This window comes from Gymnoscopelus braueri, assembly GCF_963280865.1.
Source record: "Gymnoscopelus braueri genome assembly, chromosome: 5".
NCBI classification, from domain to species: domain Eukaryota; kingdom Metazoa; phylum Chordata; class Actinopteri; order Myctophiformes; family Myctophidae; genus Gymnoscopelus; species Gymnoscopelus braueri.
The window spans coordinates 54,314,239-54,328,044 of NC_137606.1; the positions used below are offsets into that span (position 1 = coordinate 54,314,239).

The 13,806-nt window shown below is 40.2% G+C and overlaps 1 protein-coding gene across 1 annotated transcript in view; it reads left to right on the top strand.

Annotated features, from left to right (window-relative positions):
- The window catches only part of LOC308085995 (cytoplasmic dynein 2 heavy chain 1-like), a gene marked incomplete at its 3' end in the record, with an annotated part of 147,389 nt that overhangs the window by 69,788 nt on the left and 63,795 nt on the right, over window positions 1-13,806 (top strand). Inside the window, exons 34-36 of the mRNA XM_080429312.1 lie at window positions 32-145; window positions 3,171-3,321; window positions 13,457-13,662. Of these exons, the coding sequence (XP_080285438.1) occupies window positions 32-145; window positions 3,171-3,321; window positions 13,457-13,662 (471 nt within the window). The remainder of the gene's footprint in view (window positions 1-31; window positions 146-3,170; window positions 3,322-13,456; window positions 13,663-13,806) is intronic.

The window sequence follows — 13,806 nt, forward strand, 5'->3', positions numbered from 1 at the left end:
TCGTGTGTGTGTGTGTGTGTGTTCTCTCCAGGTGTGGCTGGCTGAGCTGTCTGCAGAGATGAAGGAGACATTAAAACACCTGCTGTATGAGTGTGTGTCTGCCGGAAAGAAAGGAGACGTGGATCCCTCACGTTACCCCTCACAGGTGCACGCACACACACACACACACACACACACACACACACACACACACACACACACACTAGGGCTGTCAACTTTCCTCAGAAATTATATTAGAATATTGGTCTTAACACATTAACCGCCGAGAACGTAGTCCTACGGTCCGTTAAATCCAACTGTTAAGCGCCGAGACCGTAGCCCTACGGTCCACGGTCTTTTCGTGCTATAAATGTCCGGGTTCACTTTCGGATTTTTTTTGATCCACTTCCGTTTCCGGTTTGATGACCGGAAACGGAATTATTTGGGATCCGGTTTTGACGATCACGTCCGCTCCCATTCTACAGACGAAACTGAAACTCAATTCTCTTCCTGTAGTTTTTTCTCCTCGCATTTCACTGTTTAACGTAATCCGCTCTAACTACAACATGGATGCCCCGTTTGACACGTGATTTTCACTGGGAGATACGTTGAGATGTCGCGGATGTAAACAGACCTTGTACGGCTCAATCTTAAGGATTTTAACAAGATCTATGGCGACATGAAAAAAACAAAAAAACAACAAAAACACCTTGGCACTGGTGAGTACATTATGAGATTAACCTCTGGCGGTCGATGTGTTAAAAATTGGCAGATATTCGAATATATTCGAATATTATTATTATTAAAAAATATATATGTTGACAGAAACAATACAAAAAACTATGTATCGAGTGCTCGGATCCAATAAAACATATCTTTTGTTTGTTTTTATAACTTGATACATTGTTTTTTGTATTGTCCCTGTCAAATAAACAATAAATAATAAAAATAATAATAATAAAAAAAAATATATATATATATTCGAATATTGATTTTCATATTCGAATATGCATATTTCCCCCATATTCGAGGAATATTTGATATTTGAATATTAATTCACCAGCCCTAACACACACGTCCTTTTCATCATCTTGGTTTCAAACAAAGTGCAATAATAATAATATACTACAATAATTCCAACAATAATTGACCATAACCGTATGAACTCACTGCTTTTCCATTTTTTAATTTACATTTCATGATTTATATCAATCCATTCATCCACTGGTTCAACCATGTTCTTGCTAACAGAAGTATCAATATCACTTTCCTATGTTTTTTGTTCCACATTTCAAATGGAATGAAATGTTTCCCCGGGTATGTAGTGTCAAATTGTAATGGTAGGTAAAGTGTCAAACTGGAAGGGGATGTTGAAAGGTCGGATGTTGAAAGGTCAAAAAATAGCTTCCAGGTTTGTATGAATGTCCCTCCAGTGAGGGAGCAGGAATGGACAGTCCCCTTAAACATGGAAGTGAGTGCTTTCATTTATTTTAGTCCATAGGTTCTCAAAGTGGGGACCTCCACAGGGGTCCCTCAGGGGGGGGGCAAAAGCACTTACAGTAACATAGCATCACAATCATTTAAATTACTTCATCCATTTATACATTGGCTATTCAAAAATAGCATAACTACAAGCTCACAGCGCGTCACTTCGTGCCACACTGTGAGCTTGTACATCTGCTATTTTCAAATATTAGAAAGAATATCAAATGTTTCGAACATTTTTGAATACATTTTCTGGGGGTCCCTGGCACAAATACATATCAATCTGGGGGTCCTTGGGGGTCAAGTTTGAGAGTCACTGATTTAGTCCACATAATCTCATTTAGTATTGTAAAAAAACAAAAACAACAAACATAATCGAATACCATCCCCTGGTATCGTTTTTGTAGGTTGTGATAAAAAAAAGAAAAAAAAGAAAGAAAAAAGGAAGATAAAATGTTAAACAATTTAGTAAATTCCCATTGATTGGTTGATTCACATTACATTATAATGTCAAAATGTTCCTCCCCAATTGTTCCTGCCCAGTAATAGGCATGTTTCCTCCTTCGCCCACTTCTCTTTACATGCAGTGTAGTGTATTGTTGAGTTTGGCCTGCTGAAAACCATTATTCTAGAGAATAAGTAACTAGTAATTCTAGAGACAGTCATATTACATATCAATGAATTGTTTGTAGATGAAAAACACCTCCCTGATTCCTGTTTCCCTTCACCCTCAATGCTCTATAAGTTCTGATTGAAATAGTGTTGAAGGTGAATGTAAATCATTTAGCTAGTTTTTCTCTCTAGAGATTCAAAGCTCTTGAGTGCCCTCTTGTGTACACAATGGGGAATAATTTGAAAGGCCTCTTGCTATCCACACTAGTCCATACCCGGGGTTACATGCACCTGAGCTATGTGTAGACTTGAGACTTGGAACCACAACTAGCACTACAAGTCCCATAGCAAAAATTATAATAAACAGCTTAAATATGGGAAAAGTCAAATCAGCTAAAATCAATTTCAGAGTGATATACCAACCAACTACTGTGGAGGCATTATTTTTTAAAGTTTGAGAACCACCGGTTATTGTAATTGTATAGCAGACGTGAAGTCGACATACCAGCTCTGACAGTGTGATAAAACCGGTTCTGTATGTTGGATCCGGTTCCGGATTCCAACCCTATGTATGACAACAGCCTGCAACTACGTATCACTCTGCCTTCAGTGGTATGGTCATAATGGTCTAAAAAAAGGTCAAAATGTCATTTATAAAATTGCTGTCCTAAAATGTTTGTATATTCACATTTCACAAGTAAACAAACGTGTGTGTGTGTGTGTGTGTGTGTGTGTGTGTGTGTGTGTGTGTGTGTGTGTGTGTGTGTGTGTGTGTGTGTGTGGCGTTTGTGCAATCACAGATGTACGTGTTACTGAACAACATTCTGAAATCAAGGTGAAAGGCGAGATTAGAGTGACAAATATAGAAAGTGTGAAATGTACTGACAGAGGTCCTGGAAACAAGATGCATGCGTTTACTTGCATTACTATAATTGTGAGGGCCAGAATTGGAGAAATAGACATTTGGCCTGATTCACTAAGCTTGGGTAAAATATATATATATATACCATATATATATATATTTTTAAATGAACATTTTTAACTCAAATCTTTGCTTCTGGGGGGGTCCCTGGAACGTGTGCGTGTGCGTGTAGATCCTGTGCCTGGCGGAGCAGATCCAGTTCACTGAAGAGATGGAGAAAGCTCTGAGGGAGCAGAGTCTACAGCAGCTGGAGCTGGAGCTGGCTGCAAAACTAGAACACTACACCACTGTAGACACCAGCTCTGAAGATCAGAGTAACACAGGTACGTGTGTGTGTGTGTGTGTGTGTGTGTGTGTGTGTGTGTGTGTGTGTGTGTGTGTGTGTGTGTGTGTGTGTGTGTGTGTGTGTGTGTGGAGGAGTCCAACAGTGCTTTCATAACTTTCGGGGGAAAACTATACTCGCGAGGATCAAGTGTCCCAACAGTCCTGGTTTTCACAAGATAAATGGGTTGTTTTATGGTTCAAATAAAGATTTGGGGAGTTAGGCATACGATTAGGAAACAATTCAGGTTGAGGTTAGCGGTTAGGATAGGGGTTATGGTTGCGGTTAGAGTTTTCCCCATTTAGTGTTGCAGCGATATCACACACCAAAACATACCCGATCAGGTAGATGCGTTGAGCATGGACAGTGCTCAGCATCGCCGAAAAGGTGCCGATCACCCCGTACCGTTCTATATTGTTCAACGAGCCGGCCAGCAATCGATAGTTGCCCTGCCACCTACTACCCTGTATTACACAGTGGGGGGGGGGGACAGACCCCCACACCCCTCACAGAACGCTATTTTCAACTATTTTCAATGGCGTCCGAAAATGTTGATGTCCTTACAAGTATAGTAATACAAATGTGTGTGTGCGTGCATGCGTGCGTCTGCTAAGTCAATACACTGCACAACTGTAGACTATGTACAATAGCTATTGTACAATAGCTATTGTTGGCTAAACACAAACAAACACGCACACGCACACACACACGCACACACATATACATTCCTATGCGAACCAAAACCGTCTTGTCTCTCACTCCCCCATGGCTGCTATACTGATTTAGCTCTAATCACGATGGAGGCCGTTATTTATCAGTGAGAGATAAACACTTCCACTGCGGACTGCCCTGATAGCCAGGCAGACACAAAGACACGCTCCTTCAGATGAAACTGGCTAGAGTAATTGCCGATGGCCTAATCTAATGACCTGGGGCTAAGTGAACGCCACATAAAACCCAGACAGGGAGAGAGAGAGAGAGAGAGAGAGAGAGCAGTCCCACTGAATGTGAGTGTCAGGCAGAAAACTTGTATCTCCATATTTCAACATTTCATGTTGTTTCTTTTTTTCTTCTTCTTCTTGCGTCGCACGATAGTAGCAAAAATAGCCGATCTACTAGTTCACAACGTGTTGCATCGTATAGCTATTTTAGCAATTTTTTCCTTATTGTGAAAGTGAAGTGGTAAACTATTAACAAGAGCTTGTGACCAGTGGTGGAAAAAGTACTCAAATGTTTTGCTTAAGTAAAAGTACCAATACTGCAATATAAAAATATTCAGTTACAAGTAAAAGACCAGAATTCAAAATGTACTTGAGTAAAAGTAGAAAAGTATTGGCATCAAAATATACTTAAAGTACAAAAAGTTAAAGTACTAAAATATTTGAAAATAGCTTGTAGATCTGCTATTTTCAAATAGCCTATGTATAAAATAGGGCTAAAGTGGTTAATGTATGTTTTATAATGTCCACATTTTTATCTGAAAAGTAACTAGTAACTAAAGTTTTCAAATAATTGTAGTGGAGTAAAAGTACAATATTTGGATATGAGATGTAGTGGAGTAGAAGTAAAAGTATTGGAAATTGGAAATACTCAAGTAAAGTACAAATACCTCAAAAATGTACTTAAGTACAGTACTTAAGTAAATGTACTTAGTTACTTTCCACCACTGCTTGTGACTAAAGAATAACTACATTGAATCCTTCGGAACACAGGTTACTTTTTTTCCCTCCCCCACATCCTGAATAGTAACCGTTTTGGACATATGAGGTTTATGCCGCACAGTGGCGATATAAAAGAGGCAGGTTCTTGAGCGGTCATCTTGTCTTGCAGGCTTGGCTTCTATAAGGTCACAGCGTTGGAGAAAAGTCATTTTGCTCCTGTCAGGAGGAGATAGAAAGCTTGTGGAGTGTGACTGCTTCAGATACTATACAATGGATCCAACTCCACACAGCGGCTCCTAAACTTTTTCAGCTCGGAGACTCAAAAGAAGGAATTTGGTGTCTTACCACAGTGTTTCTCAAACTGTGGGAATTGGGGTCCCCACACGATCCCACAGTTCTCAAATATGAGTATTTTGGGAGGGTCGTGGCCTGGAAAGGTTGAGCCACCGTCTTACCGGGACCGAAACTTACAACATTATAAAAAAAAACAAGATGAACAGTGAACACGATGAATGTCCGACTACATGGAGATAAATATATAGCCAAATATTTGACACATATTACATCATCTTTGATTTCACATGTTACTAGGATGATGTTCATTGGAATAAGCATGCCCCTACAGTTCTGCAATACCTGTAGCTAACGTACCCGGGGTCAGAGTACTTAGTACAGTACTCATTACCATAGTACTGGAGGCCAGTCTATGATGTCATATTGATGACATCGGGGATCTCCATATATGGGCATAACAGGTATTAGAGATGCGCGGATCGCGGTTTTAGCCGCGGTTGCCGCAGTTAACCGCAGTTTGGGTGGATTTGGGTCAATCAAATATAATTATGAATTAATATTGGATAAACCGCGGGTGAAATAATGCGGGAATTAAATTAATGATATCAATCTATAGGCCTATAATAGCTTTTAAAAAGCACTACATTTCACCGTGTGTGCGTTTGTAGTATTTTAATATTACGTCATTTTACACCAGGCACAAAATAGCCGCTCACTACATGTTGCTTTGCAGCCAGCCAGTGTTGCCAGGTTGCGACAACTTGCGAGAGAAATAAGCAGCCAGGTCTATGAAAAAAAGCCCAAAACAAGTGCCAAACAAAAGTCGCTTATAAAAAGCTTATAAAAAGCCGACATGGCAACAAAGTGGTTGAAAGCGAAAGTAACTCAATGAACTGAATGAAGACATGCGCTTGTTGTTACCATGGTTGTGGATTGTATACAGTCACTGCATCGCGACAGTGGTGAGTGACATTGTTTATAAGAAAACTAACGTCAGGAAAATAACAATTATTTGGTGCGGTTGGTGCGGATCTATAAATAGGATGATATAATTACCGCGGGTGGATGGCGGATGGATAATGAACTTGTTAACGCGGATTTGGGTGACAAAAAAACCCATCCGCGCATCTCTAACAGGTATGCAGACAGACAGACAGTTGTGGATTTAGAGATATATTTCTGGTCAACCACTGAACCGCTGATCCGACTGACATCCCACTCAGCACTACACTCCCATGTTGATTGATTGATTGATTGATTGATTGATTGATTGAATATTTTATTAGGCAAAAACATTTAAAACAGCACAGTTACATTTAAAATACTTTGTCTAACAGGTCCGTTCATAAAAGTCCTTGCGGACTTGTTTCCAATGAGGGCCTTGGTATTCAATTCATAGGCATATATAGTGGCACCACAGTTCAAATATCATTACAAAATAAACAGCAAAAAAAAAATATAACACTATGTACAACAAAAAAATAAAAAAGAGGGGGAAAAAAAATATGTACAAGAACAGGGGGGGATGGTCTGCTGTCTAACGGGAAAATGGTACTACCTCCTCCTTTGGCCTCCTGAAAGGTGATTTTTTAAGGCTCTTTTAAATGAGCCCAGCGAACTGCATTTTTTGAGGGATGGAGTTAGACTATTCAAATCCTGGGTGGCAGTGCTGTAGAAGGAGAATTTGCCCATGTTTGATTTATGGGTGGGTGGTACCAAATTGTTGTTAACGCTCCCTCTGGTATTGTGACTGTGGGTGTCACTAACCTTTTGGAGGTATTTACTCAGATATGCGGGAATAGGGGGCATATCGGGCAAATTTGCATTTACAATTTTGAAGGCCAGTCCCATTTTTAGTTGTTTAACCCTGTCTTCCACCCTGAGCCAGCCTAGGCTGGCAAAATGGGTGGGAGAAAGGTGGGTCATGGGCCCCAATCCGAGGAGTAGCCGAATCAGTTTGTTTTGGGAGGTTTGAAGCTTAGTCTTCAGTGACACTGAGCTGTTGGAGTACCAGGAGGTGCAAGCATAGTCAAAAAGTGGTTGAATCAGGGCCCCAGAGAGGGTCCTGAGGGCCCGAGGGTTGACAAAAGAGGAAACTCTGCCCATAAATTTGGTTCTCTGGTTTACTCTTTTGACCACCTTTGTAGCCATGCTTTCACCTGTCAGGTATTTGTCAAGAACACAACCCAAATAGGTAATCTCTTCTTTGCTAGAGATAATTGTGTCCCCTGCGATACACCTTGGACAGGACACTTCAAACTGGACGTTTGAAGTTGATTGGTCGAAACAGTTCTCAAGACATATGCGGTAGATACAGACACAGAGATTTCATGCATTCATAGATAGATATATAATATAATGGCGTATATACCGATGGAGAGAAGAGTATATAGCCTACATGATGCTGAATTGTTGCTTACCACTATAACAGCGTATGTAAATACCTACCCTCAGTTTATCGCTCTACATTGTGTCTACCATGTTTCCAGTTAAACAACTCTTTTGGACCACTCAGAACTCTGGAACATTACCGTTCCTGAGTTCTTGTGTCTCAGACATTGATAGTCTTGGAGTAACGTGCAAGGCATGCTAATGGTTGAGCATGTGCTGTGTGATAATTATGTTGTTCTTATTCTATTCATCAACTTGGATTATTTATGTCGTGTTTTCAAACCCAGCTCGTGACTGTTGCTTTCTTTGATGGAATGTTCCTAAACCTCTCATGCTTCCTCTCACTAGCCACTATAATGTACACTAGCATATCGTTGCTGTTGGGCAGAAACCTCCATATTTTTTTCCCCAGTACATTTATGTCCTACTTCATCATTAAGTAGGACATAAATCATTCAAGATTGTCGCACAAAAGTAGTGAAATTAGCCGATCTACAAGCTCACAGCGCCTCGCGATGCGTTTTAAATCGTTTAAAAAAAAATCAAATTCAAAGGAACTGTTTTGGACTGTTTCCACCCGACAGTGACGATATTAAAACAATGATTGAATTGATAGCAGGCCTGCCTTGTTTGACATCATCCATCCATTGCTGTGGCGTCTGAGCCAGAGAACACACTCGCATAGCTTTTAATGCGTCCCATCCATTTATCCTCCGGGTCATTACATTAACTTAGAAGCTATTACTTTGGCCGCGATCACACAGCGGGGTTTTTGGAAAACACAAGACGCTCCGTTGCGGAACGATAGCCTGGGCAGATGCACGGAGGCAATTCTTTGTGTTGTCAGGATGAAAACAACATTAACCCATTCAAAACAGGATAGCATCTTGTGTAATTAATTTTATTTTATTTGGCTATTCAAAAATAGCAGAGATGCAAGCTCGTAGGGCGGCACCGAGTGCCGCGCTACGAGCTTGTAGATCTGCTACTTTTTTTCTGAAAAATCGTGGAAAATTTGTGAAAATCTTTGAATATATATATTTTTTAAAGCGAACATTTTTAACTCAAATCTTTGCTTCTGGGGATTCTACAAATGTCTTCTAAATCCTAACAGTTTTTGGAAGAAACTTATGTTGCTATAATATCAGTGGTTCTCAATGTTTTTTCATGTCAAGAACCCCCAAAATGTATTTGGCCGCGGACCCCCATCTTAAAATATGTTGTTCCAGGGACCCCCCAGAAGCATAGATTTGAGTTAAAAATGTTTCTTTAAAAATATATATATTCAGAGATTTGCGCACATTTTCAAGATTTAAAAAGAATTGCAGATCTACAAGCTCATAGTGCCGCACCATGAGCTATTTTTTTACACAGATGTGTTCCCGTTCTTAAAGGGTTAAAAGGATGTTATTTATGGTAGAAGGCTGAAATTGAACCACTGTTGTTGGTTTGTGGGAACATGCTTGTAGCGTATTGTCGCTGCCGGGTGGAAACCTGTCCAAAACTGTTACTTTGTCAGGAAATGGAAAAAGAAAGAACATGTGATTCAAGGGGTCCAATGTATGTTATTGATGACTTAGTTATAAATCTCTTAATATTTCATTGATTCCATATTCACCAAACCCACAGTCTTAAGCACTTTCACTTTCAAACATTTTCAGAAAATCGCCCAAAATAGCGGATCTACAAGCTCACATCACGTTGCATCGTGTTCTGCGCTTGTAGATATGCTATTTTGGCTATTTTTGGCGGACACTGTTGTACGACATAGTAGCACATTATTTTACGGGGGGAAAAACATAAAAAGTTGAACATTTATAATATGGGAATGTAAGGTTTCTGCCCGACAGCGTCTTTATACAGTATGATCTAATAAAAAACACAGACAATAATTGAAAGTGGCCATAACTGCTTCCAGTCACTCCAGATTCCAGTAGGTGGCTTTTGATTGATGAGACTTTGTGGCTCTGAAAGTGAGTTTAAATTGATTTGATCCAAGCTGAATTCAATTACACATACTCTAGCACTTTGTGCAACCCGCACACAGCAGACAGGCACTGCTCATCTGTGGTGGGAAGATGTAGTCAGACTTACAAGTAAAAGTTACAAGTAAAAGTTATGTGTTCAAAATGTTACTTGAGTAAAAGTACAAAATAAAAAATAAATACAATTTTTAAAAAAACGTACCAAAGTAAAAGTACTCGTTTTTATTCACTCTGGCCCATATCACACATTTATTCACAATTAGTCGAAAAAAAAGAAAGACAAAACCTTTTATAGCCAATCTATAAACTCACAACACGTCGCATTGCAAGCCACTGTGAGCTTGTAGATCTTCTATTTTTTTAATAGCCGAAGTATAAAACAAGGGCTTAAGTGGTTAATGTGTGTTTTGTAGTAATAATCTAAAGCAGTAAATTAACTAGGTTCCAAATAATTGTAGTGGACGACAATAACTACAAGTTATTAAGTAGGCTACAATATTTGCCTCTGAGATGTAGTGTAGAGTAGTAGTAGTAGTAGAGTAGAAGTATAACGCTGGGGTCTTCAACCTTTTCAGGCCAAGGACCCCCTAACTGAGAGCGAGATGAAGCAGGGACCCCCTAACTGAGAGAGAGATGAAGCAGGGACCCCCTAACTGAGAGAGAGATGAAGCAGGGACCCCCTAACTGAGAGAGAGATGAAGCAGGGACCCCCTAACTGAGAGAGAGATGAAGCAGGGACCCATATTAGACCCAGGGACTACATATTACATAAAACTGTGTTGCAGATTCAAGCTTTTCATAGATGTTGGATTCATGTTAATGTGTATTTTCAGACATTTAACGACTTAAACCGTCAATACTTAGTAAACTTTCACTCTGTACTTGGTCTGCTCTTTTTCCCCCTCTTTGCCGAAAAGAGGCGAGGCTTGTAGATCGGCTATTAGATCGGCTATTTTCGGCTAAAGTTGTCCTTTAGAATAGGGATGCTAGGGTTCAAGTGGTTAACCCATTGAGACCTGAAGCCGAAGTCTTCAGTCTCCTAAATCTCAACAGTTTTCTGAAAAACGTATGTTTCTATATCAGTGGTGCTCAATCTTTTTCATGTCAAGGACCCCCAAAATGATATGTATTTGGCCGCGGACCCCCATCAAAATATTTTGTTCCAGGGACCCCCCAGAAGCAAAGATTTGAGTAAAAAATGTTCGCTTTAAAAATATATATATTCAAAGATTTTCACACATTTTCACGATTTTTCAAAAATAGCAGATCTACAAGCTCGTAGCGCGGCACTCGGTGCCGCGCTATGAGCTTGTATATCTGCTATTTTTGAATAGCCCAAAGTGTAAAATAATGCTTTTTAGCTCAAATCTAAAAATGAGACAGTTCCAGGTCTTAATGGGTTAATGTAAAAAACAATGATCCTATCACACAAATATTTGGCGGACCCCCTGTAGCAACTCTGAGGACCCCCTAGGGGTCCCGGACCCCCTGTTGAAGACCCCTGGTATAACGTATTGAAAAATAAAAGTAAAAGTACTTACTTTCCTCGTAGGCTGATAGGAAACGGGGAGAGAGAGATGGATGCAACAGAGGCCGTCGGGATTCGGGACTCGAACCCACGACACGCTGTCACGCCGAGCCTATAGGTGTCTGGACCGCTACGCCAGCAGCGATCCAGGGCAGAGCGTGTTTATTTGAATAATAAATCAGTCGATTGTGTTCCGGATTGGATCAATGGAACCAACGCACACCATTTTTTTTTTTTTTTTTAAAGTGTTAATACCATCATCAAAATCTTTGTGTTTCATAAATTATTTGAAAACATGAAATAGGACATTCTGCCTAAAGTACTTTTACTTTTGGTAATTTAAGTACATTTTGATGCCAATACTTTTGTACTTTTACTCAAGTACATTTTGAATTGCGGACTTTTACATTGTAACAGAGATCTACAAGCTCACAACGCGTCGCGATGCGACGCGTTGTGAGCTTGTCGATCGGCTATTTTCAAATAGCCTAGGTATAAAATAGGGTTAAAGTGGTTAATGTATATCTATATTGCAGTATTGATACTTTTACTTAAAGGGGTAGTTCACCCCCCAAATAACTTTTTTTCTATTGATTACTCACCCCATGGAGCCTTGAATTCATGGATATTTTTTTGTTTTTGTCGCATTCCTTCCTTTATTATTTGATTATAATAAATTTAGCCCCATTGATTCCGGTAGGAGACACAAATGCATTTGTGTCTCCTACCGGAATCAATGGGGACACATTTATTATAATCAAATTATTGGCTTAGGAATATGACAAAAACAAAAAAATATCTATGAATTCAAGGCTCCAGATGGTCAGTAATCAATAGAAAAAAAGTTATTTTGGGGGTGAACTAGCCCTTTAAGTAAAACATTCGAGTAGTTTTTCCACCACTGTCTAAAACTTTGTTACTTTTCGGGATTCAAATTCTAAAGTAGCAGATCTACAAGCTCAAAACGTGTCGCATCGCGCCGTGTTTTCGAGCTTGTGGATCTGTTACTTTTGATGCTTTTGTGTGACGCTGTTGTTACTACCGGCCACCGTTAGCCTAGCGGTTTAGGCGCATATACCACATGCTGTATCGGCTCTTATGCAGGCCTGACAGTAAGTCACAGGTTCGATTCCCAAGCGCGACAGCCGCTGCAGCGCGTCACTCCCCCGTCTTTCTCTCCCTGTTTTTCTTTCTTGTAATGCCCTCGCGGCCCACCAGTGGGCCCCGGCCCCACAGGTTTGGGAACCACCGCTGCTCATACGTTATGCTTTATCGGGTTCTGGTGTCTCTGAGCCAAACAGCCAGTTAGTCAGGCTGCTCCCACTCTGCTGCCATGGTTTTATGGTCCATCTATCTGCCCAGGGTCATTAGACCGCTCTGCCAGCCATTTGCTTCAAGCAGCTCCAATCAGCGATGCCACTGATTGCGGTGTAGCCTTCCTGCCAGCCGGGTTGCCAGATCTGCTCATTATAATTTCCCCTGCAAGATTTTATTTGAAAATAGCCAATCTGATGCGACGCGTTGTGAGCTTGTAGATCTGCTATTTTCAAATAGCCGATGCATATGTTAAAGTGCTCATGTGGACCATAGTCGCTTCTTTTTTGGCTGGTTTTCCTAGACCTGGGTTGCTTGTTTCTCTCACAGAATCTGGCAACACTGCCTGCCAGCCTGCTGCTGTAGAGCCACGTCACATAGATCAGTGTAGCTCTACGGAGAGAACTTTTCGACTACATACATTTAGCCCTATAAGCCTATATCGTCTCTGCAGTGGTGTAAAGTAACTAAGTCCATTTACTCAAGTACTGTACTTAAGTACAATTTTGAGGTATTTTTACTTTACTGGAGTATTTCCAATTTTCAATACTCTACTCCACTACAATTATTTGAAAACTTTAGTTACTAGTTACTTTGCAGATATACGGTAAATTATTATATTATAAAACATACATACAAACATACTTTAGCCCTATTTTATACAAAGGCTATTTGAAAATAGACGATATACAAGCTCATGCGACGCGTTGTGAGCTTGTAGATCTGCTATTTTCAAACATTTTAGTACTTTTACTTTTTGGTACTATATTAGGTATATTTTGATACCAATACTTTTGTACTTTTACTCAAGTAACATTTGAGGAAACCTCATATGTCCAAAACAGGCATCACATCGCTGTGAGCTTGTAGATTAGATATTTTTCACAATTTTTCTAAATGTTTAATTGTGTGTGTGTGTGTGTGTGTGTGTGTGTGTGTGTGTGTGTGTGTGTGTGTGTATAGAGTCCAGCATTCTGCAGCTGAAGTTGAAGGCCCTGATCCTGGACATCATCCACAACATCAGCGTGGTGAAGCAGCTCAGCCAATCGGGCGTCAGCAGCCCGGACGCCTGGGCCTGGAAGAAGCAGCTGCGCTTCTACATGGGAGCGGACAAAGGCTGCCACATACACATGGTGGACGCTCTGTTCAGCTATACTTATGAGTACCAGGTATGTTTTGATATAGGACAAAGGCTGCCACATACACATGGTGGACGCACTGTTCAGCTATACTTATGAGTACCAGGTATGTGTTGATATAGGACCAGTGGTGGAAAAAGTACTCAAATGTTTTACTTAAGTAAAAGTATCAAT